Source organism: Cervus canadensis, chromosome 7 (genome assembly GCF_019320065.1).
Source record: "Cervus canadensis isolate Bull #8, Minnesota chromosome 7, ASM1932006v1, whole genome shotgun sequence".
NCBI lineage: Eukaryota > Metazoa > Chordata > Mammalia > Artiodactyla > Cervidae > Cervus > Cervus canadensis.
In genome coordinates this window covers 59,067,975-59,091,292 of record NC_057392.1, presented here as the reverse complement: position 1 = coordinate 59,091,292, position 23,318 = coordinate 59,067,975, and the positions used below count along the sequence as shown (strand labels likewise).

General features: G+C 39.7%; 1 protein-coding gene across 7 annotated transcripts in view; it reads left to right on the top strand.

Annotated features, from left to right (window-relative positions):
- Positions 1-23,318, top strand: part of YEATS2 (YEATS domain containing 2) — a 97,023-nt gene that overhangs the window by 56,875 nt on the left and 16,830 nt on the right. For 6 of the 7 annotated variants that reach the window (XR_006270368.1, XM_043473584.1, XM_043473585.1 and 3 more), the window contains 7 exons: positions 608-790; positions 5,967-6,225; positions 9,416-9,577; positions 11,569-11,741; positions 12,535-12,693; positions 15,999-16,175; positions 19,446-19,632. Coding sequence is in view for 6 of the 7 variants with exons in the window: in XM_043473584.1 (XP_043329519.1) it covers positions 608-790; positions 5,967-6,225; positions 9,416-9,577; positions 11,569-11,741; positions 12,535-12,693; positions 15,999-16,175; positions 19,446-19,632 (1,300 nt within the window). In the remaining variant the exon portion in view is untranslated. The remainder of the gene's footprint in view (positions 1-607; positions 791-5,966; positions 6,226-9,415; positions 9,578-11,568; positions 11,742-12,534; positions 12,694-15,998; positions 16,176-19,445; positions 19,633-23,318) is intronic. The other variant, XM_043473586.1, reaches the window with a different exon arrangement.

Genomic DNA, 23,318 nt, shown 5'->3' with positions numbered 1-23,318 from the left:
TCTGTAAGACTGGATCCTACTTCCAGGACGTGCTTCCATTTGTTTAGTGGTATTGACAGGGCTTCCCCTGGAGTTCAGAAAGATGGGAACTTCAGCAAGCATCAACAGTGCATTTCTCTCTAGTGCCATTTTGCCACCAGTGCCTAAAACAAATGACCAGATTGGTTTGCAGATACACTGGATCAAGTCCACACCCTATTTTTGGTCCCTTTAATAGCTATTACGGGCTGTATTAGGCTTCCCAGGTGGCTCAGTGGTAAAGGAATACCTGCCAGTGCAGGAGCCACAGGAGACGTGGGTTCAGTCTCTGGGTCAGGAAGATCCTCTGGAGAAGGAAATGACAACCCACTCCAGTATTCTTGCCTGAGAAATCCCATGGACAGAGAAGCCTGGTGGGCTACCATCCTTGGGGTTGCAAAGAGTTGAACACTACTGAGCATGCATGCATGCTGATTTAAGGCTATATTTAAGCAGTATTTTTACCCACCTAGTGGAGTCATTTTTTACAGACCAGGCTTCGTTAATTCCTACAGACGGAGTAAATTCAAATATTAGTAGCATTGTTCATGGACTGTTTATTCAGTGTCATTATCATGTTTGTTGCAAGGTAATCATCAAACAAGAACCTGGTGAAGCCTCTCATGTACCCACAACAGGAGCTGCCAGCCAGTCACCACTCCCTCAGTATGTGACTGTGAAAGGGGGTCACATGATAGCTGTGTCCCCTCAAAAACAGGTTCTAGCTGCTGGAGAAGGGACGGCCCAGTCACCAAAGATTCAGCCCTCCAAGGTTCGTGTTGGGTAAGGGTGGGGAAGTCAACCTGTCAGTGAACGTTGCTTGCCTGAGTCATGGCCACGTGCTGCAAAGATTCGGGGTGAGAGCATCATTGATGATCCTGGGAAAGCTTGTGGATGAAAGTCAATGTTAAATCTACCTGTTCTTGCCATAGTCATTGACAAGAGCAGGAACATGTTTTGTAGAGGGGCCGGTGACAGTCCAAGAGGCGAAGCAACACTGTGTTATCTCTCTGGCAGTAAAGGCAATTGATGTCGTGGACACAACTGTATACTTAATTCATGTCTAAAGTGGGTAACAGAAAGGATCGATGTCTACTGTTGTTTATTTCTGATAGGAGAGTGCTATAGTTTCTACCTCTTAATGTCCTAGCTGTGTGATCTGTTGAGTGATTCCTGGCTCCTTAGAGAGTTTATTTTCTTTATTATCTGGAGGTTTGGGGAATTTACATATTGGGAGAATTGTAAAGCAGAGATGCATGTTTCCCTGTATCTGTGGTGCTTAGGAGTGCCAGAGTTTATCCTGCTTTTATTTATGTATTGTCTTAATCCTCAGACAACCTTGCAAGGTGGCTATTTTCACCGCCGTTCTACAAATGAGGAAGTTGTGACTCTGAGAGGTTAAGCAACTTCCTTGAGAGCATACAGCTATTACAATAAGTGACAGAGAATTTGAACCCAGGTCCAGTGACTCCAAAACTCCCCATTCTGGACCTGTTAAAATTTGTGAGCCATTGTCTGTAACCTCAGCATGCTTTTAGAACATCCAGAGTTAAAATTATTTCACTTAATTTAGGGCAGATATATCCTAAAGCTATTACAAGTATGTGAAGTGCTTGCTTTTCAACTTTAAAATAGGAAAAGGTTTTAGATATTTTGGTTAGTCTAGATAGCTGCATGTAGATTGAGTTAAAAATTCATAGCATTATAGGCGGTTCTAAAATCTGTAAGAGTTCATTAACTACTTTCCCAGACTTACCTGCTTATAAGACTGATGATTAAGAATGTATAGATATTGAGGCCCCCATCTCAGACTTACTGATCAGAACTTCTTGGGGACCCTGGGAGTTTGGATTTTTAACAAGCTTTCCTGTTGACTCATAATCAGGCAAATTTAAGAACCATAGAGCTATAGCATCACATCTGACTTGGGGGTTTCCACAGGCAGAATCACTAAAACAGGCAACCCCCAGCTACTTCCTGATGCTTCTTCCCTTGTTTTGGCCTCAGGGATAAGCATTTTGTCCAGATTCCTTTTGTGAATCAGTTATTGTCATCTGGACTTCATACTCAGACATGTAGACATGTCCTATATGTTGTTTAAAATCTATTTTAGTTCACCTAGAAATACATGGTATTTCTGATTTGGGTTTTGAATCATTATAGCTTTACTCTTTGTCCTCAGAAACTCTGAGATGTTTCCACTTTTTGCTACTTTTGCATTTTGCAAATCTGTTCACCCAGTAATATTGGCATTTTTGTCACATTGCCACCTGCCTAATGGCAAGGTAGGAACAAGGGAAAGTGGATGATGGGTTTGTGCTAGAATAAAACCGTGCCTTGAATAAAATGTAAAGGCACCTGATAAGAAAAGCCACAGAAGTGTGAAAAATTTGCAGAGAAGCTGCAGAACATGAGAAAAGACATCTATTCCAGAAATTTAGTACCTGCTTTAGACTCAAGATAAGAAGCTGTGTGCACATACAGGCTGTCCCTCTTATTGCTGAGGTGCAGTGAGAGAAAGCAAGCCAGAAAACAGAAGGATGAACAGAATGGTACTTTTACCTTCCACACAGCTTTGGCACAAAAGAAATAACAGCTTAGTTTTTTCATAGGGATAGAGGTGCTGCTTTTGTCAAGAAAGAGACAACTAAGGAGTTGTCACAGGTGGTTCACATGAGAAGGAAGCAGTGTGGTTTAGTTAAAAGAGCATGAGCTTTGTAATTAGAGATTGTTACGCACTTAGATCTCAGCCACTTATTACTTGTGTGAACTGGGCGGATTCATCTCTCTGAGCCTTATTTTTTCATCTAATAAAAGGGAACATTACCCTTTCTTTGCCTTTCAGTGCTGTAGGAGAATTAGAGATCATTGTATTTAGAGGACCTCACACAGAGCAGGTGCTAAATCAGTGATGGCATATAATGTTATGTGAGATGTCCGATGTGTGAGTACCATGGAATAGTTGCTGTCATTGAGAACTAAATCGTAAGTGGCTGTATTTTTTAGTGTCTGGAGTGAAAATCACATCTGGAGTGAGGATTCGTATCCTCAGCTTCAGGTTTCTAGTTTCTGACTTGCAGAAGTCTCTAGTGCACAGGGAGGGCAGGAATAAAAACACCGAATCAAAGCATGAATCAGAGTTAAGTGTTTGTAACAGTGCAGAACAAAAGTGAAACTGCTTTGTGAAACTGTTGATAGAAGGAAACTTGGAAAGTAGAGACAAGTGTTGTGGGAGGGGAAGAAGAGAACAGTTGGTAGGTGATTTCAGGCTGTAGGCCAAAACATTGTGGTTTTGTTTGTTTTGTTTTTTTCTTTTTTTAAGCTAGTTTGGGGTTACAGTGTCCTACGTAAGAGACTTAGCTGTGGTGTCATAGACATAAACCCTGCATAGGGTTTTCCCCAGTAGAATGCCAGGCTTCCTTATTCTCCTCAGTGTTTTAGAAAAAAGGAAGGGTAGTTCATCTTGTAAGTGGTCTGTTCTTAATGGACAGGCTCTGCTGATAAAAACTGCCCTCCTGTGGCCAACATGGTGATGTTTTATTTGGCTCTTGGAGAGATTAGGTACATCATATTCTGGACATTTTGAAGCAGTTGAGTGTGAGGATAGAGGCTGGCACAAGGAGGGAAAAGCAAGCCAGATGCATGGGATAGGGGAGAAAAATTAAAATACATGCATGTATATATTATTTTCCTTTTTTTTACATTGAGGTATAGTTTGTGTACAGTACTATATGTTACTGGTGTACAGTGTAGTGATTCACAACTTTTAAATGTTATACTCTATTTATACTTACAAAATATTGACTGTATTCCCTGTGTTGTACCCTTGTAGCTTATTTTGTACCTAATGGTTTGCATGTCTTAATCCTCTATCCCTGTACTACCCCTCCTCCCTTCCATTTCCCCACTGGTAACTACTAGTTTGTTCTTTTTTGTTATATTCACTAGTTGTATTTTTTTTATATTCCACATGTAAGTGATATCATATGCATATATTATTTTCCTTTTAGATCTTTGTTTTCTTTGTTAATTTAGGAACATGAAAATAGATTATATGTAATTTAGCTTAGTCAATGGATTACTAAGTGTGATATATTTTGGAAATGTAAAGACAGACATCCTAGGAAAAAAGTTCAACTACTAGAACAGAAATTCCCAAACCAGAAGCTTTTAAATAAGCTTATTTCTCTCACACATAAAAGACCAGTAGGCAGTTCTGGTGTGTTGGTTTCACAGTCCTCAAGAATATAGACTCCATCGTGTTTCTCTGTCATTTTCAAAATTTGGTTTTCATCCTGTGGGCCACTTCATCTCATGCCACCATGTTCACATTTCTGATCAGCAGGAAGAGGGAAGGGGAAGGGGTTTTAGGGAGAGCAGAACTGAAAAGTTGCACACATCACTTCTGTTCCTGTCCTTTTAGCCAGAAAGGAGATGTCAAACCGAGATGTGAAGGAGCTGGGAAATAGTATTCTGTATGGCCATGACCATACCTGAAATTGGAGGTTCTACTACTGTGAGAGAGAAGCAGAGAACAGATGTTGGAGTTCAGCTGGGATATATTCCTAAAAGGAGAACTGCTTTAATAGGGTGAATTTTCAGTTTTAGTAGCTATCCCAGTAACCTCTGGAGTGGCTGGACAAATTTATCTTTCTACCAGCAGTGAACAAAAGTTCCTGTCTCCCCATATCCTCTAGCCAGTTCTTGGTATTATCAGGCTTTAAAACTTTCCCCTCCAGTCTGATGGTCGAAAAGTACTTCTCTTTTTTGCTTTTAGAAGGCAGATCTTTTGCTGTTCTTATAACCTTATTATAGAAGTCTTTTTATCTAGTTTCTGGTGAGTTCTTTTTATAAAATAAAGAACTGGGAAGTGGGAAACCCTGCCCCAGTTTTCCATTAATTAAGTTGTTTCTTCTAATTGAAAATCCTACTATTGACCTTATTTTAAAAGAGCTCCAAAGTATTTTCTTTTTTTTTTTTTTTTTTTAGTATTTTCTTACTTGAAAGAGTTTATAGTCTTTTCAGGACAACCTATTTCTAACTTTCATTGTTGGGTGCTGGAACCTTTTTTAAAAAAATTGAATTAAATGTTTTTCTAGCTTACTCTTTTTCTTTTTTAACTGAATGTCTACCTTTAAGGAAAGAAAAGATTAGAGAGTATAGAAAAAGATAACTTTTCTTAAAAATCAGTTGGAAGAGGTGTCACATGTTATACCATATAATGAATGACATTAATTGCTAGATGTTCTAATGATGAAGAAATAATTGTTTCAGACAGAGAAAGCACAGAAGGAATTAATAAAGAGGTGATATTTAAAAGTATATAGTGGAGTTTATAGTTTATATATGAGAATGTTTATTGCAGTTTTCATAATGTGAAGTTTAAAGTTACCTAAATAATGATACAGCAGTGAAATATTTACTTCGATTATGGTATATCTATCCTAATACATTATTTTTTGTTCTCCTAAAAGTGTTTTTGAAAAATAATAGCATTGTAACATGATGTTAAATTTAAAAATTATAAAACTATATATATCCTAATCTTTGTTTCAAAATGTACATTAAAAAGAATCCGAAGTAAATAAATACTGCAGTAAAAATTTTAGATTATTTCAAGGTGAGTAGAGTTTTATTTTTTCCTTTTTATTCCTGTTTGTTCTAAGTATTTTTTTTTAATATATACTACTTTTTGTAATTAAAGTAAGTTATAAATAGTAGCTGGGGCTAAGACAAAAGCTGTAACGCTTTATTGTAATAACATCCAGATTGTGAGAAATACTGCTCTTCACGTCATAGATAGCATTCCTAGAAGCTGAATTAGACAGTATATGTGTTGTGTCTAGGAGTTTGCTTTGTTCTTTGCTGGAACACAGTGACTGTGCTGTTCTAAGACCTTGGAGGACTATGAGAAGAAGCACTGCTGGATTCTTCTCTGTTTTGAACAGGTTGTTGGGGTCCCAGTTGGGTCTACTCTGCCTTCAACAGTGAAGCAGGCTGTGGCAATCAGTGGTGGTCAGATCCTTGTAGCCAAGGCCAGCTCGTCTGTCGCCAAAGCAGTTGGTCCAAAGCAAGTTGTGACCCAAGGAGTTGCCAAGGCAATTGTGAGTGGAGGTGGAGGAACCATTGTCGCTCAGCCGGTGCAGACCTTAACCAAGGCTCAGGTCACTGCTGCTGGCCCCCAGAAGAGTGGATCCCAGGGTTCAGGTACTGATACTAATTGAGGGCCCTTTCGGCACCAGCCCCTTTCAAAATGCTCTGTGCTAGTGATTTTATTTGCTATTTGGTTCTCTCTAGGAAAACTTAGTAGGTTGAAGTTGTAAGGAGTTTTATAAAGACGTGTTTATCTTTTTCATGTAACGTTTTACATAGAGATCAATAATGCTTCTGCTTTAAGGTGTGTGTGTGAAAGAGAGAGATAAAGACAGTTGAAATAGAGTATATTTCTTGATACTGCTTTCAAGTCTGAAGAATAATTCTCATTTGTCCTCATTTCCACTTTGGGTTCTATTTCAGATTTAAGGTCTTGGTATATTCATTTGCCAGCAGCATTTGGAGATACTTGACTAAAGCATTCTCTACTAAATAAAAGTTTAAACACTTTGAATGTTTTAGTCCTTGATGTGTTGTTTCTGTGAGGGCAGGAAGAAATATACTTAAGGCATTTGATATGTACTAATTTTTGATGAGGCTAAAGAGTGGTTGCAGTGAGTTGGGAGGATAGAAGGGTAGTGAATGTCCAAAATGAAGATGTCAGAGGTGACGGATTGCTGCTGATGACAGAGTTCACTTGTGGCATTAAAAATGAGTGTTCGACTTATGGCTGATTCATGTTGATGTTTGGTAGAAACCAGCACAATACTATGAAGCAATTATCCTTCAATTAAAAATAAATAAATTAAAAAAGAAAAATGAGTGTTCGAGATGGACTGGAAAAGAAGTGATCTTTGGAATTTGGAAGATATAGCACCCAAGAAGGCAGAGAATTAAATAAGTCTTCTACAGTGCTGTCACTGAGAATGATTGTCTTTAGCATAGAGCACAGTACTTTTGAGTCAGGAGTCTGCCTTCAGCAAATGAGGGGAAGTGACTTGAGAGTTCAGGAAATGAGAGCAGAAAAGAGAGGGAGATATAGCTCAGTAGGAATCTCAAAGGAGGCAGGGCTCTTTCTCCTCCCTTGGAGTGAGCAGTGATAATGGTTTAAAAGCCAAACTACAGAGCAGAAATGTTCCTCTCCTGGCTCTGGCCTCGGATATTGAGGTAAAACAGAAAATAGCTAGGGGATTCCTGGGGATGTCTTATCTTCAGAGGACTGACAGTTTTAATTACCACAAAAAGAGATAATGTTCAAGGAGGCTAAGGTTCTAGAAGGTATATTCACAGCATGAATTCCTGGGGTTGGGGGCGTAGTGAGGAAGTGAAGGAAGAAAGTATGAGGGGATGGGTTCAGATCAGGGACTTTGAGCCCCATGGGGACAGGACTGGGTGTGCGTGGTAGAGAGGTTTGCAGTTCTGACGTGGTTGCTACACACAGTGATTTAAGATGAGATTAGTTCTGGTCATAATGGAGAGAGATGGCCCTCAGTTCAGTATCAGTTCCTGGTTATTTGGGGCAACTTCCAGGGTTCCTGCCTCCCAAAGCTTTGCCCAGTGAAGTGGTAAATGAGAAGAATACTCTCGCAGGCAGGAGGAGGCAGTGAGAGTCCTTGCCCTGAGGCTGCTCAGGTGGTTCTGTAGGGTGTGTTTGGTGGAGATTCTAATGCAAAATAACTGCAGAAAGTTTTCATGTTAGAGGTTTTACAGCCATGTGCACTGAGAAGGAAATTCTAAGTGGTAAGTGATGGGTGAGACTTTTGAAAGATGAATTATAGTTTCATAGTATATGTGCCAGTAGTTGACTGTAGAGTTTTTTAGTTCTTAGGAAGTGAGGGAGACTAGAATTCTTGTTTCAAATCAGTAAATTCATCGTTACTAGAAATTGACCATAAAGGGGCTTTAAACAAATGTTATTTCACATTTGAAATGTGATTACTTCATTAATTGTCTAAACCATAGTGCTTTTGAGAGTTGAGTCACTTAATATTTATAGTGGGTGCTGTGTGCTAAGTCGCTTGAGTTGTGTCCAACTCTTTGCAACCCTATGGACCATAACCTGCCAGGCTCCTTTGTCCATAGGATTCTCCAGGTAAGAATACTGGAGTTGGTTGCCAGGCCTTCCTCCAGGGGATCTTCTGACCCAGGGATTGAACCCAAATCGCTTACATCTCCTGCATTGGCAGATGGGTTCTTTACCACTAGCGCCACCTTGGAAGCCCATAGTTGGGACATGGGTATAAATTGTAGCTGCTTTGGGCAAACCAGGATATATGGTCACCCTATTTATATACAGATATAAACTTCTTTATAGTTTACAGCAGATTCTTCTAGTATGTAAATTTTTAAATTAGCAAGATAATTAAGAATATCAGCCTTTAAAGCATTGTGCATCTAGGAAGCAAACTGTAGAGTTTATTTTTTTTAATTTATTTTTAATTGAAGGATAATTGCTTTACCAGTATTGGTTTGGTTTTTGCCATACAGCAACATGAATTAGCCATTAAGTGTATATATGTTCCCTCTCTCTTGAACCTTCCTCTCACCTCCCACCCTTTCCCACCCCTCTAGGTTTTTACAGAGCCCCGGTTTGAGTTCTCTGAGTCATCAAATTTTCGCTGGCTATCTATTTTACATATTGTAGTGTATATGCTTCCATGCTGTCTCTCCATTCATGCCACCCTCTCATTCCTCCCCCCTCACCCATGTCCACAAGTCTGTTCTCTATGTCTGCATCTCCGTTGCTGCCCTGCAGATAGGTTCATCAGTACCATCCTTCTAGATTCCACATATATGTGTTAGTATATGATATCTTTTCTCTTTCTGACTTACTTCACTCTGTATCATAGGCTCTAGGTTCAGCCACCTCATTGGAACTGACTCAAATGCATTCCTTTTTATGGCTGAGTAGTATTCCATTGTATAAATGTACCACAGCTGCTTCATCCATTCATCTTTTGATGGACATCTAGGTTGCTTCCATGACCCAGCTTTGTAAATAGTGCTGCAGTGAACATTGGGGTACATGTGCCTTTTTCAATTTTCGTTTCCTTGGGATACATGCCTAGAAGTGGTATTACTGGGTCATATGGTAGATTTATTCCTAGTTTTTTAAGGAATCGCCAAACTGTCTTCCATAGTGGCTGTATCAGTTTACGTTCCCACCATGTTTATTAATGTTTTTGAATAAGTATTTTATTACTCTGCCTGTGTTTTAATTTTAGAACTAGCATTGCCTTCAGTTCCAACTTAACTTACTGTTTTTCCTTTGTTTTTTTCCCCTTTATTCCTTTCACCATTTTAGTGATGGCAACATTGCAGCTTCCAGCTACTAATTTGGCCAACTTGGCAAACTTGCCTCCTGGCACTAAACTCTACCTTACAACAAACAGCAAGAACCCTTCAGGCAAAGGAAAACTGTTGCTGATCCCCCAGGGAGCCATCCTGCGAGCTACCAACAATGCTAGTGAGTCCATCGTTAAATCATTTGGTTCTTGGGTCTTTGAGTATGTTCACCTCATCCACCAGAGGGGCAGTTCTTACCTGCTTCAGGAAGCATTTTCTTAGCTTTGTTTTGGTAGCATGGTGGCATTTGCCCACATGGATTTAAACCATACAAATATTTTAACTAGCAATGGATTTTTAAAATAATCATAGTCTTGGGGGAGGTGACACTGTTTTCTTGGATTTATCTACTGAAGAGTCTGGGATCAGAAACAAGTAAACTGAAGAGGTGAGGATGTTGAGGCTGTTTTGGGGACTAGACTGAGCTGGAAATGAAGAGTTCTTTCTGTCAGTGGTATCTAAAAACTGGTAACACCTGAGAAGATTGCTGAATGCCTGTTTTTATCTTGAAGGGGATGGGAATAGGATTGGAATCAAGTGTCTCTGCTTGCCATTATTTAGATGTGCATCTTAAATTTGCTAGTTTAGGAGATGGCGAGAGAAATACAGGCTCAGCTTTAGTGTATGAGATGTAAAGCCCCAAGGAAATTAGATGGTTTATACTTATATAAATGGTTTATACTTATAGACTTATATAAACTTTTGCTTTGACATACAGTGAAAAACAATTTGGGTGGTGTTAAAAGGGTAAGAGGAATTACTTCTATCTGAGTCAGAAGCATAATTGGTACAGCAATTAGGTTCGTTAGAAATTAGCCACTTGCCAAAATGCAGTGTGTAATTGTAACCAGGCAAGGGCTTGTGTGCCCATGGTACAGAAAGGCAGTTTCTGACAGGAGGAGTTTGCAGCGGAGTAAGGGTTTATTGCAGGGCACCAACCAAGCAAGTGGGAAACAAGTCTGAGGTCCACTCCAGCTTGATCTTTGAGTCTAGGGTTTTTAAAGGGGAAGAACAGAGAAGCCAGGTTAATCATCTCATGACATTTCTTAGTCATAGTTTTGGGAGTCAGCATGTCTCTGGTTTATGTTTCTCTGGCCAGGTGGTCAAAGGCTTAGGGGTCTGTTTGCTCATCTTGCCCTGGAGAAACTGAGGTTTTACTTCAGCGATGTTATTTGCAACAGCAGTTTTAGTACATGAATGATGTTATTAACAATGGCAGTTTTAGTCTTCTGACTCTGGTTGATTAATGTTCAGTTAGCACAGGACTGAGGTCAAAGGGAATAAAGTTTTGGATGGAGAGATTCATCATAAACTTGGCAGGGAAATTTGGTTTCAGGGGACTGAGTTTCAGAAGCTAGTCAACGATTTTGTTTACTGACTGTAATGGGTGGTTTCCCCTTTCTCACCCTGGTGTTTTTTCCTCATACCTAAGCAGTGATGTGTCAGAATTTTAGCTATGTAAGAAGACAATGTAAGTATTCCAGAAATACATTCAGAGAGCCCCTTAGAGTTTAGTTTTTGTATGTCACCAAAAAGAAAGTAAAAAGGAGTACAAAGGCTTTAAAGTGGAATTTGAAAAGCAAAATAGTCATTATAAATATGAGGAAAGTCTTAGTTTTTTCCAGAGCAGGGTGAGATGGAAAATAAGAGAGTGTTGTAAAATTACACTAAATTCCAGCAGTCTCACTGAAATTGAATCAGATGCCAAAAAGTTTAGGAGCTCTTTTCTGAGCACGTTGCTGCTGCTGCTAAGTCGCTTCAGTCTGACTCTTTGCGACCCTGTTATGTGTTGATTAAAAACACCTGATTAGAAAATGTATCCAACTCAGTCTCTCACAGCTAAGCCAGAACACTTGCAAAGATAAGTTCTTCATTTCAGTACTCAGAGCTGAACTAGTCCGACTTCCATTCAGGCAGAAGTAAATATGTTTCCATCTTTGCACCCGGAAATTCTCACTCTTGTCACAGAAGTCTGTATCACCAAAAAAGGAGGAAAGAAGGAGAGGGGAAGAATGCAGCCATCATGACAACATTGCTCTGGCTCATCTGTTTTCTCTGTTAAGCCTTCTCTCAGTATTTTTATGACTATGCTGTCATTCACTGCATTTTCAGACCTCCAGTCTGGCTCAGCTGGCGGCAGCGGTGGCTGCAGCAGTAGTGGTGGGGGAGGCGGCGGCAGCAGCGGAGGAGCAGGAGGAACCAGTGGAGCCCAGAACCCTGCTGGCCCTGGAGGGATATCCCAGCATCTGACATACACATCCTACATCCTCAAGCAAACCCCTCAGGTATGGTCGTTTGTCACTGGTACCTGCTAAGTCACCTAGTTATTTATAACGACTGCTTTTAATTGTAGTGGATTTACCTTTACAGCTCTGGAATCGGGGTCAGTACTATTAATAACATTTTAGCCATGTTACAAATTTGTATTATTTGGGGCTTGCTGTGCTTTGAGAGACAAGCAAGTAGAGATTCAGAAAGACTTAAGTAACTTATCTATTATCTCTCTGCTGAGCTAGTTGGTAGAATTTGGGTTTAAACCCAGGTCTTTCTGAGAGATGTTTGCTATGCTGTTGCCTCTCATGGGTTTGGAATAGTATTAGTGTGCAGTTGAAAATTTTCTCTTAGATGGGAGTAACCAAACAGATAGTACCATAACTCCAAGTTATGGTTTGGAGTTAACATTGGATTCAAGGTTAGGGACAGGTTTCTGCCATCTTGCTTTCCCATAATCCTTTCTTTCCCCTCGTGGCTAGTGTTGGCTCATCTCCAAGTAAGGGAAAGGAATTTTGGTTCCTGGTTCTTAGTGAGAGGGTGGATAGTTTTCAGTCGGAATGGTTAAATCCAGCTGTGAGGACTAGACTGTAAAACTTAAGCTTCCAGCAGCCTGCCCTGTAACTCAAGTGCAAAACTTGAGAAGTAAGGATAGCTGTTGTAGTGACACTGAGATCAGAGCTGTTCTGTTTGTTTTGATGAATAGTAGAATTGAAGAGGAGCATTGTTGCTTATAATATGGGACCTTGTGATTTAAAGTCATTTGAACTTAACAAATTACTGATCAGGTCTTTGTTTGTAACTTAGGGCACGTTTTTAGTTGGCCAGCCATCACCCCAGACATCTGGGAAACAGCTGACTACGGGGTCAGTGGTCCAAGGAACACTGGGAGTCAGCACATCCTCTGCACAAGGACAGCAGACATTAAAAGTCATCTCTGGACAGAAAACCACTTTGTTTACTCAGGTAAATGCACACTCACACACATACCAAATATGTGATAGGTATGGCATTTATTTAAATATTACAGCTTGTTTCTTTCCACAGAGAAATTATAGTTACCTAAGAGAATAAGTGATAAAATAGTATAGAATAGTAAGAATAAAATATCAAGATTTGGGGAAATATAAGTAGAATGAGAAGATGAGACCAGAGAGTTATTTAGATATGCAAACAGTAATGTCTTGTATATTTGGTAAAATTTGCCAAAGTTAAATAAGATGACCAGTTGTAAAATTCACACTACTTGTGAGAGGAAGAAAAATAACCACATAATATTTTCTTAGAAGAAACAAAGATTTTCTTGATCCTTCATTCTGAAAATTTCTCTGCAGGGACTTTGTATCAGAGATTCTGAATAGTGTTACAGGTTATTTCAGCCACACTATCCATATTGTAAGTAAATGCTATAGGAAGCTTGGTGTATGTTTCTATAGCTTCTTTAGTATAGGCGGAAGAGTAATGACAGGGAATTTTAACTGGGCGAGGGGTATCATAATCATCTGTAGGAGAATCTACAACTAAATTTCAAAAACTTAACAGATGAAACAAAGTGTAGAAGGTGTAGACAGTGTGACACCATTTTCAACAAATAATGCACTTTTTGTATCTGTGTGTAGATCAGCAGTCTCAAAGCACATGAGATTTTTGTCAAATGCTTTTTCTCTGTCTATTGAGAGGATCACGTGGTTTTTCTTTTTTTGTTGTTGTTAATTTGTTAATAAAGTGAATCACATTGATACTTCAAATGTTAAAACAACCGTGCATTCCTAGAATAAAACCTACTTGGTTGTGATATTTTTAAATACTCTTTTAGTATTGTTGAATTTGATTTGGTAACATTTTGTCTAGAATTTTCCCAAGGAATATTGGTCAGTAATTTTCATTGTAATTTCTGTCTGATTTTGGTATCAGAGTAGTACTGACCTCATAAAATGAGTTGGAAACTCCTCCCTTCTTTTCACTTTTTGGAGAAGAATTTATGTCAACTTGGTATTATTTCTTAACTATTCAGAATATACCAGTGAAACTGTAGTGACCTGGAGCTTTTCTAAATTTTGGAAGGTTTTAATCTACAGTTCCAATTTATTTAACACATATGACTGACTGTTCAGGTTATTTAGTCTTACGGAGATTTGGTAGTTTATATCCTTAAATGAACTGATTTATTACATCTGTGTGTGTGTATTTTAGTGTGTGTATATTAGTCACTCAGCCGTGTGCGAGTCTTTGTGACCCCATGGACTGTAGCCCACCAGGCTCCTCTGATCATAGGATTCTCCAGGCAAGAATACTGGAGTGGGTTGCCATTCCCTTCTCCAGGGGGTCTTCCCAACCCAGGGATTGAACCTGTGTCTCCTGCATTGCAGGCATATACTTTACAGTCGGAGCCATCAGAGAAGCCCTTTATTGCATCTAAGTAGTTGAATTTCTTAAAACAAACTAGTTCATGATTTTCCCTCATTATCCTTTTAATGTCTGTAGGTTATTTAGTGATGTCCTCTTTTTCATTCTAGACTTTAATAATTACATATCTTCTCTTTTAGTAGAAGGTTTATCAGTTTTGTTGATCTTTTCAGATTACCAGCATTTGGTTTCCTTTAGTGTTGAATTCTGTTTGATCAGATGCTCTTTGCTATGTTAAACAGATATGAGGCCCCAGAATTCTTTAAAATCTTAGCTGATTTCTTCTAATCTGCTCATGTTGCACCGAATGTAGTGACTTTCTTTTTTGTTCTGCCACAGCTAAGACCTTTGCTGTTGCTTTTTATTAAGGTATAATTTGCGTAGAATAATGCGCACATCACAGTGTACTGCTCAGTGAGTTGGATGGATGTCTGTGCTCTTTCAAGCCTATCCCAATCATGCTTTAGAGCATTTCCATCACTCTAAAACATAACCTTCATTTCTCATTCCACTTTTTTCTATCACCGTTTTTCTATTTCTATTACCATAGAGTAGCTTTTGTCTGTTCTTGAGCTTCATCTCAATAAAATCATAGTCTTTTTTAGCTTCTGTTGTTGAACAGAATGCTTTTGAGATTTATCCATGTGTGTATTGATTTTTGATTTTTTATTCTTGAGTAATGTTTCGTTGCTTGACTCTACTCTCCTGTTGATGGATGCTTGGGTTATTTCCAGGTTTTGACTTATGAATGACACTGTTATGAGCATTCTTGTACAGATCATTTGTATAGTAGAACAGCTAGGTCGCAGGGTAAGTATAAGAAACTGATGGATAGTTTTATATCTGTCATTATCAAAGTGGTTGTACCATTTGATTCTCCCATGAGTAATGTGGGAGAGTTCTAGTTATTGTACATCCTTACAACACAGAGTATCATCATTCTTTTAAATTTTAGCCATTTTTGTGAGTATGAAGTGATATCTCATTGTGGTTTTAATTTGTGTGAGACCCCAATACAGATTAATGTCATGAGTACTACTTCTGGATTCTAGTCATAACTCCAAGCAATAATTTAACCAACCTGCACAACTGAAAATGCTTACTCATGCCTTTTATAGAAAAAGTTTGCTGAACCCTGACTTAAACCTCTAAAACTAATTTGTTGAACAAGTCTCAAATGCTAAATGCTACACCTGTACTAGCACCATTAAATTACCCATTTAAATCTAGCCCTTGGTTAGATTTTCATGTCTAAACATTATGTGTTATGTTTAGGAGTACTTTGGGCTCAGTTTTTTAGTAACAAATGTCTTCTATCATTGAAGGGACAGTTGCCAAACGGTGACTTGCAAATACATTCATTTACTTGGTCTGCTGCTGCTGCTAAATCGCTTCAGTTGGGTCCAACTCTGTGTGACCCCATAGACAGCAGCCCACCAGGCTCCCCTATCCCTGAGATTCTCCAGGCAGGAATACTGGAGTGGGTTGCCATTTCCTTCTCCAGTGCATGAAAGTGAAAAGTGAAAGTGAAGTCGCTCAGTTGTGTCCTACTCTTAGCGACTCCATGGACTGCAGCCTACCAGGCTCCTCTGTCCATGGGATTTTCTAGGCAAGAGTCCTGGAGTGGGATGCCATTGCCTTCTCCGTTACTTGGTCTACATCAGGGATAAAGGAACGTTTGTATTAAAAGGTCATAAACTTGAGAGTTTGTTGAAAAGTACACAAATAAATACCTCATATAGTTTTGATTAGCAAGGCTTTCTTGGGGATGTGTTATGGGGAGTGGGGGGCATATGTAGGCAAAGATTGAATTGTGCCTGTTAACCAGGGTAACGTTATTACTCCAACCTGTTTTGTCTCTGCAGGCAGCCCCAGGGGGACAGGCATCTCTAATGAAAATATCTGATAACACATTGAAGTCTGTACCAGCTACATCCCAGCTCTCAAAACCTGGAACCACAATGCTGAGAGTTGCAGGAGGGGTTATCACAACTGCCACTTCCCCAGCTGTAGCCCTCTCAGCAAATGGACCTGCACAACAGGTGAGAAGCAGCACAATAGTGGAAAATCATAATGAAGCATAAAATCAGTTTAAAAAAAAAAAAAAACATAAGCTAGTCATCAGGCACACTAATGGGCGCACTAACTGCTCTTTTTTAAAAAAATTCAAATTTTCACATACCACAAAATTCACCATTTTAAAGTGTACAGTTCAGTGGTTTTTATTCTCAAGGTTGTATTACCATCACTACTACCTAATTCTAGAACTTTGTTTTTATTACTCCAGAAAGAAACTTAGTACCCAGTAGTAGTCACTCCCATTTCCTTCTTCTCCCAAGTCTTAGGCAGCTTCTAATCTACTTTCTTGTGACCAGCTTCTTTTGCTTAGCATAATTTCAAGGTTCATACATTTTATAGCATGTGTTAGTACTTACTCCTTTTAATAGCCGAATAATATTTAGTGTTATGGATATACCACATTTTGTTTCTCCATTCATCAGTTGATGGATATTTGGGTTGTTTTCCCCTTTTGATTATAATGATTAATGGTGCCATGAACATTTGTGTACAAGTTTTATATTGCAGGTGGATTCTTTACCAGCTGAGCCATGAGGGAAGTCCTTTTATATAATCTTATGTTTTCATTTATTTTGTCTTTATACCTAGGAAGGATTGCTAGATGATACAGTAACTACAGTTAACATTTTGAAGAACTACTAAACTGGTTTCCCAAGCAGCTGCACTGTTTTAGATTCTCACCAGCGATGTATGAGGGTTCAATGTTTTTCCAGTCTTTGCTGATAATTGTTCTTGTCCATGTTTGTTGTTTCTGTTTGGCGCTTTTGTTTGTTTGTTTTAGCAATTGTATTGGGTGTGAAGTGGTATTTCACTGTGGTTTTGATTTCCATTTCCCTGATGCTAGTGATATTGAGCATCTTTTCACATACTTACTGGCCATTTATATATTCTCTTTGGAGAAATGTCTATTCAGGTCCTTTGCCCATTATTTGGTTGGGTTATTTACTCTCTTTCTATTATTGAGTTGTAGGAGCTCTTTGTGTATTCTAGATACAAGTCTCTTACCAGATTTGCAAAAATTTCTCCTCTCTTATCTGTCTTTTCACTTTCTTGAACCACAAAACTAACTTTGATGAAGTCCTGTTTTTCTTTCTACCTGTTTTTCTTTTTAATGGAGTTTTTTAAAACTAATTTTTATTATTTATTTTTGGCTGTGCTGAGTCTTCACTGCTGTGCAGGCTTTTCTCTCGTGGAGAGCAGGGGGTTACTCTCTAGTTTCGGTGCATGGGCTTCTCATCACTGTGGCCTCTCTTGTTATGGAGTGCGGGTGCTAGGGCTCACGGGCTCAGTAGTTGTGGATCCTGGGCTCTAATGCATGGGCTCAGTAGTTGTGGCCATGCTCACAGGTTTAGTTGTTTTGTGGCATGTGGCATCTTCCCAGATAAGGGATTGAACCCATGTCTCCTGCATTGACAGGCGGATTCTTTGCACTGGGTCTTGGTTGCTGTGGATGGGCTTTCCCTAGTTGTGGCACACAGGGACTACTCTTTGTTGCAGTGTGCGGGCTTCTCATTACAATGGTTTCACTTGTTGCAGAGCACAGGCTTTAGGTGCACAGGCTCACTAGTCGAGGTGTGTGACTCTGGAGCACGCAGGCTTCAGTAGTTGCAGCTTGCAGGCTCAGTAGTTGTGGCACATGGGCTTAGTTGCTTTGTGGCATGTGGAATCCTCCTGGAACAGGGATCAAACCCATGTTCTGTGCATTGGCAGGTGGATTCCTAAACACTGCACCACTAGTGAAGTCCCCTATCAGTTTTTCTTTCATTGCTTACGTTTATGCTAGTAAGAAACCATTGCCTAACCCAAAGTCAGAAAATATAAGCCTATGTTTTCTTCTAAGAGTTTTCTAGTTTTGACCCTTACATTTAACTCTTTGTCCATTTTGAATTAGCCTTTGTATACAGTATGAGATAGGGGGCCAAATTTTATTCTTCTGTTTGTAAGTATCCAGTTGGCCAGCAACATTTGTTGAAAAGTCTGTTTCCCTTTTGAATTGTCTTGACACTCCAAGGTGCTCACTTCCCAGGCTTCACACCTCCTGCAACTACTGCTTCTCCTCACATGCCTACTCATACCACTCTACTTTGCAGTTCCTTGAACATATGTTCTTTCTTACCCCTCTGACTTTCTGCTTGCTCTCTCCTGCCAGGGAAGACCCGCTTATCTCCCCCTTTTCCTGTCTTGAAGATCTCCCTAACGTGCTCCCAGTGCTTTCCCTCCCTATCCCTAGGCTGAAGGAATAACCCTCTCACTTGTCATGCTGCCTTGTACCCTTGCCTGCTGCATCCTTCATCACTGTCTGGTAACCCTCTCCTCGAGGGCTTTTATCTCGGGACCCTAATATTTAACACTGTGCTCTGTATAGATGTTTGTTGAAAAATATGATAAACTTTAAAATATTATAGTGAGTTTTTAATAAGTCATACTATTCCATTTTCACATTCTGAGATTATGTCCAATTGAGGGTGATAAGTTGAAATATTGTTTTATTAGTCAATCAGTTCAGTCGCTCAGTCATGTCCCAACTCTTTGCAACCCCATGGACTGCAACACGCCAGGCCTCCCTGTCCATCGCCAACTCCCGGAGTTTACTCAAACTCAGGTCCATTGAGTTGGCGATGCCATCCAACCATCTTATCCTCTGTCGTCCCCTTCTCCTTCTGCCCTCAATCTTTCCCAGCATCAGGGTCTTTTCAAATGAGTCAGCTGTTCGCATCAGGTGGCCAAAGTATTGGAGTTTAGGCTTCAACATCAGTCCTTCCAATGAACACCCAGGACTGATCTCCTTTAGGATGGACTGGTTGGATCTCCTTGCAGTCCAAGGGATGCTCAAGATCTTCTCCAGCACCACAGTTCAAAAGCATTAATTCTTCGGCGCTCAGCTTTCTTTATAGTTCAATTCTCACATCCATACATGACTACTGGGAAAACCATAGCCTTGACTAGACGGACCTTATTTTTATAAAGTGATATAATAGATGGTGAATTTCTTAATGTGGCAATCCTATAATACGTCCTCATTTTAAAATTTTTAAAATGTCCTGGTCCATGAAGTCTGAAAGCATAGGAACCGCCAAACTAAAAAAGCAATTTTTTTCCATGGCATGACATTGGATAGGTAGTTAATAACAGCTACTAGCTAATATTTTGGGTGTGCTACATGACAGTCACTGTTCTAAGTAAGTTACACTACTTTCTTCTTAATTTTTGTTATTTCTGGTTCTATGGTTTAGCAGTCGGAAGGAACAACTCCTGGTTCATCATCTACTGTGGGTTCTGTCATGAAAACTTCCGGACAGCAGCAAGTGTGTGTGAGCCAGGCCACCGTGGGATCCTGCAAGGCTCCTGCCCCCTCTGTCATCAGCGCCACATCCCTGGTGTCCACACCAAACCCCATCTCTGGAAAGGCCACAGTATCAGGTCGGTTGTATCATCATTTTGTTTCCCTTTCCCTTCTCTGGTCTAGAATATTTCTGGAAGGTCTTAAGCCTCCCCTAATTTTGTATAATAAATGATTAAAAACCATTAACTTGGAAGCATTTTTCATATAACTACCTTCTAGATGAAGTATTCTTATTTAAAATGTAGGTATAAATTTTCAAGTCTGAAATGTTTTTATGGATTGAATAACAATTTTTAAGTGATATAGTAAAACTTCAGCCATCTGGAACTCCTCTGGGTATTTGTCATCAGTTTTGAATGGAGCTCATGGCAAAACATCATACATCTCTTTGTGCTTTCATAAAGTACATAAAATGTAAAATTTTAAAATGTAAAGACGTAAATTTTGACTCCAAGACATGATTAACAGTGGTTATTATATTAATTAGTGTCAGAATGACATGCTTGAGGTTTGGTAAAATGTATCCTGTCTCCACGCCCATCCTGCATGGCCCCAGAAAAGTGTTGCCTTTTACTTCTTTGGGTAAGCTAGAGAACAAATCCTGAAGCTGGATTGCGTAATGCTTACCTCATGAAGTTAATTGCCTAGGGTACTGTCTGACATGTAGTAATCATTATATAAATAATTGCTCTATTGTCATTTTTAGTATCATTGTTGTTAGTCCACATTCCCTTATCTACAGTTCTGAAACTCAAAAAGCTGTGAAAACTAAAGGTTTGCTTACTGTTGTTCTTCTCCATAACTATTTTAGAGAAAAATCTGACCTCCTTTGACAGGCTATTTATACTACTAAATACGGCCACCTGATGCAAAGGACTGCCGACTCACTGGAAAAGACCCTGATGCTGGGAAAGATTGAGGGCAGAAAGGAGAAGGGGGCAACAGAGGACTAGATGGATAGCATCACCAACTCAGTGGACATGAATTTGAGCAAACTCGGGGAGATAGTGGAGTACAGAGGGGCTTGGTATGCTACGGTCCATGGGGTTGCAGAGAGTCAGACATTACTTAGTGACTCAACAATAACATATATCATACACAGACACATATGTACATACAGAGAAACATACATAAATACATACACATACATACAGTCAACTCATTGGAAAAGACCCTGATGCTGGGAAAGATTGAGGGCAGGAGGAGCAGGAGTCGACATGAGATGGTTGGATGGCATCACTGACTCAATGGACATGAATTTGAGCAAACCTTGGGATATAGTGAAGGATGGGGAAGTTTGGAATGCTGCAGTTCATGGGGTCTTAAAGTGTCGGACACAACTTAGCGACTAAACAACAACACATGCCCTAGTCCCTTTGGATAAAGATTGTGAATATTCTTCCGTGTTACTGCATATAGTTTGCTAAAATAAAAGCACAGGCATGTGAGCTCTTCAGTCTAAATAAATCATCTTAACAACTCTTGGGTATTTTCAAAACTAACAAAAAAAAGATTGTGGAAATTCTCGTTTATTTGTCCCATGGTTTCTACCTCTCATGAGGATATTTTTGTTGTTCTTTTTCTTTTTTTAAGGCTGAGGAATCTGCCTTAAATCCTATAAGGGAGGTGGTGGCCAGGGGACAATGGTCTCTGTTTTGTTTCAACCACTTTGTGCCTGACACGTTGCACAGAAGTTGTCTTGCCGGGGGCGGATGCCCTTGTGGCCTGATCCATTCCATGTCCCTCTTATCCTCACAAGGGAGTCTTCATGTGGCAGGTGCCCTAATGGCTTTTAAGTGCCTGACCCATGCCCACACAATATTGGTTGGCCTAGTCCTCAGCTGGAAAGAAGACAAAAGAGAGACCCTCACTCGTTCGGGTGGCAGCTGCTGGGGCACAGTGAGCAGTGGGGCCTTTGGAACGCACCAGAGGGTAACCCTGGCCAGAGTTCCTCAGTTGCTTCCATGGCATTTGCCTTTTGGCAGAGGGTCCCTATGAGAAAGGAGAAGTGAGGAGGTGGGGGAAGAGACCCCAGGTTCCCTGTACGGGCCACCAAAAATGTCGTGCTCTAAGCTCAGGTTGGAAAAGAATTTGCAGATATGAGACAGAATGAGAGGGAAATAAAGTTTATTAGAGTGGGAGACACTGTTAGAACAGCGGGCCAGCCCAAGGGAGAACCGACCATGTTGTTATTACTATTATCACTAGATTCCATTGTTGTTGTTCAGTTGCTCAGTTGTGTCCAACTCTTTGTGACCTCATGGACTATAGCATGTCAGGTTTCCCTGTCCTTGACTGTCTCCTGAATTTTGTTCAAACTCGTGTCCATTGAATTGGTGATGTTATCCAACCATCTCATCCTCTGTTGTCTTCTCCTGCCTTCAGTCTTTCCCAGCATCAGGGTCTTTTTCCAATGAGTCAGCAGCCCTTCACATCAAGTGGACAAAGTGTTGGAGCTTCAGCATCATTTCTTCCAATGAATATTCAGGGTTGATTTCCTTTAGGATTGACTGATTTGATCTCCTTGCAGTCCAAGGGCCTCTCAAGAGTCTTCTCCAGCACCACAGTTCAAAAGCATTAATTCTTTGGCATTCAGCCTTCTTTATGGTCCAGCTCTCACATCCATACATGATTACTGGAAAAACCATAGCTTTGACGATATGAATCTTTTTTGGCAAAGTGATGTCTCTACTTTTTAATATGCTGTCTAGGTTTGTCATAGCTTTTCTTCCAAGGAGCAAGTCTTTTAATTTCATGATTGCAGTCACCATCCACAGTGATTTTGGAGCCCAAGAAAATAAAGTCTGTCACTATTTCCATTTTTTCCCCATCTATTTACAGTGAAGTGATGGGACTGGATGCCATGATCTTAGCTTTTTCAATGCTGAATTTTAAGCCAGTTTTTTCACTCTCCTCTTTCACCTTCATCTAGAGGCTCTTTACTTCCTCTTTGCTTTCTGCCATTAGGGTGGTGTCATCTGCATATCTGAGGTTACTGATAGTTTTCCCAGCAGTCTTGATTCTAGCTTGAACTTCATCCAGTCCAACATTTCACATGATGTACTTTGCATATAAGTTCCATTCATGACTCCAAATCAAGACCCTATGTTTCATTTGCTTTTTGGATGGTTAAGTACCAAAACATTAAGGCTCATTTTTTTTCCCATGGTTTCTACCCCTCAGTTAAGATTGACCAATTTTTTTTTTTATGAGGAGTGCTTGTTCTCTGCTAACTGAATGTTAAAGAGGTAGTGTATTAACCCTGGAGTAGAAATTATAGAAGTGGAAGGAATTACTATTGTAAGAAATGACTGCCCTCTCTTTTTTTCTGATTTTTAACATGCAGTAAATTAAGTCTCCTTGCTTTAAGTTCTGGTTTCCTGAGATACTGCTGATGAAGCTGTATATAATATTTTCATAAGAGACTCATTATTTTCTACTATCCATTAATTTTGTGTGTGTGGATTCTTGTTGTTTTTAATTAAGGTATAATCTTTATAATTTTTGTTATTTTTTGTGTGTGCATTACAAACTATTTTGAACAAGATTCTCGTTATGACTGGAACAGAGTAAGCAAGGGAAAGAGTACTGGGAAGTAAAGTGAGAGTGATGGGGTCAAATCACATAGGGCCTTTGTGGATCATTGTAAAAATACTGATTTTTACTTCAAGAGAAGCCATTGTAGGGGTCTTCCACTAAGGAGTAACATGAGCTGCCTTTATCTTTTAATGAGTCATTGGCTATGGCATTTAGATTAATCTGG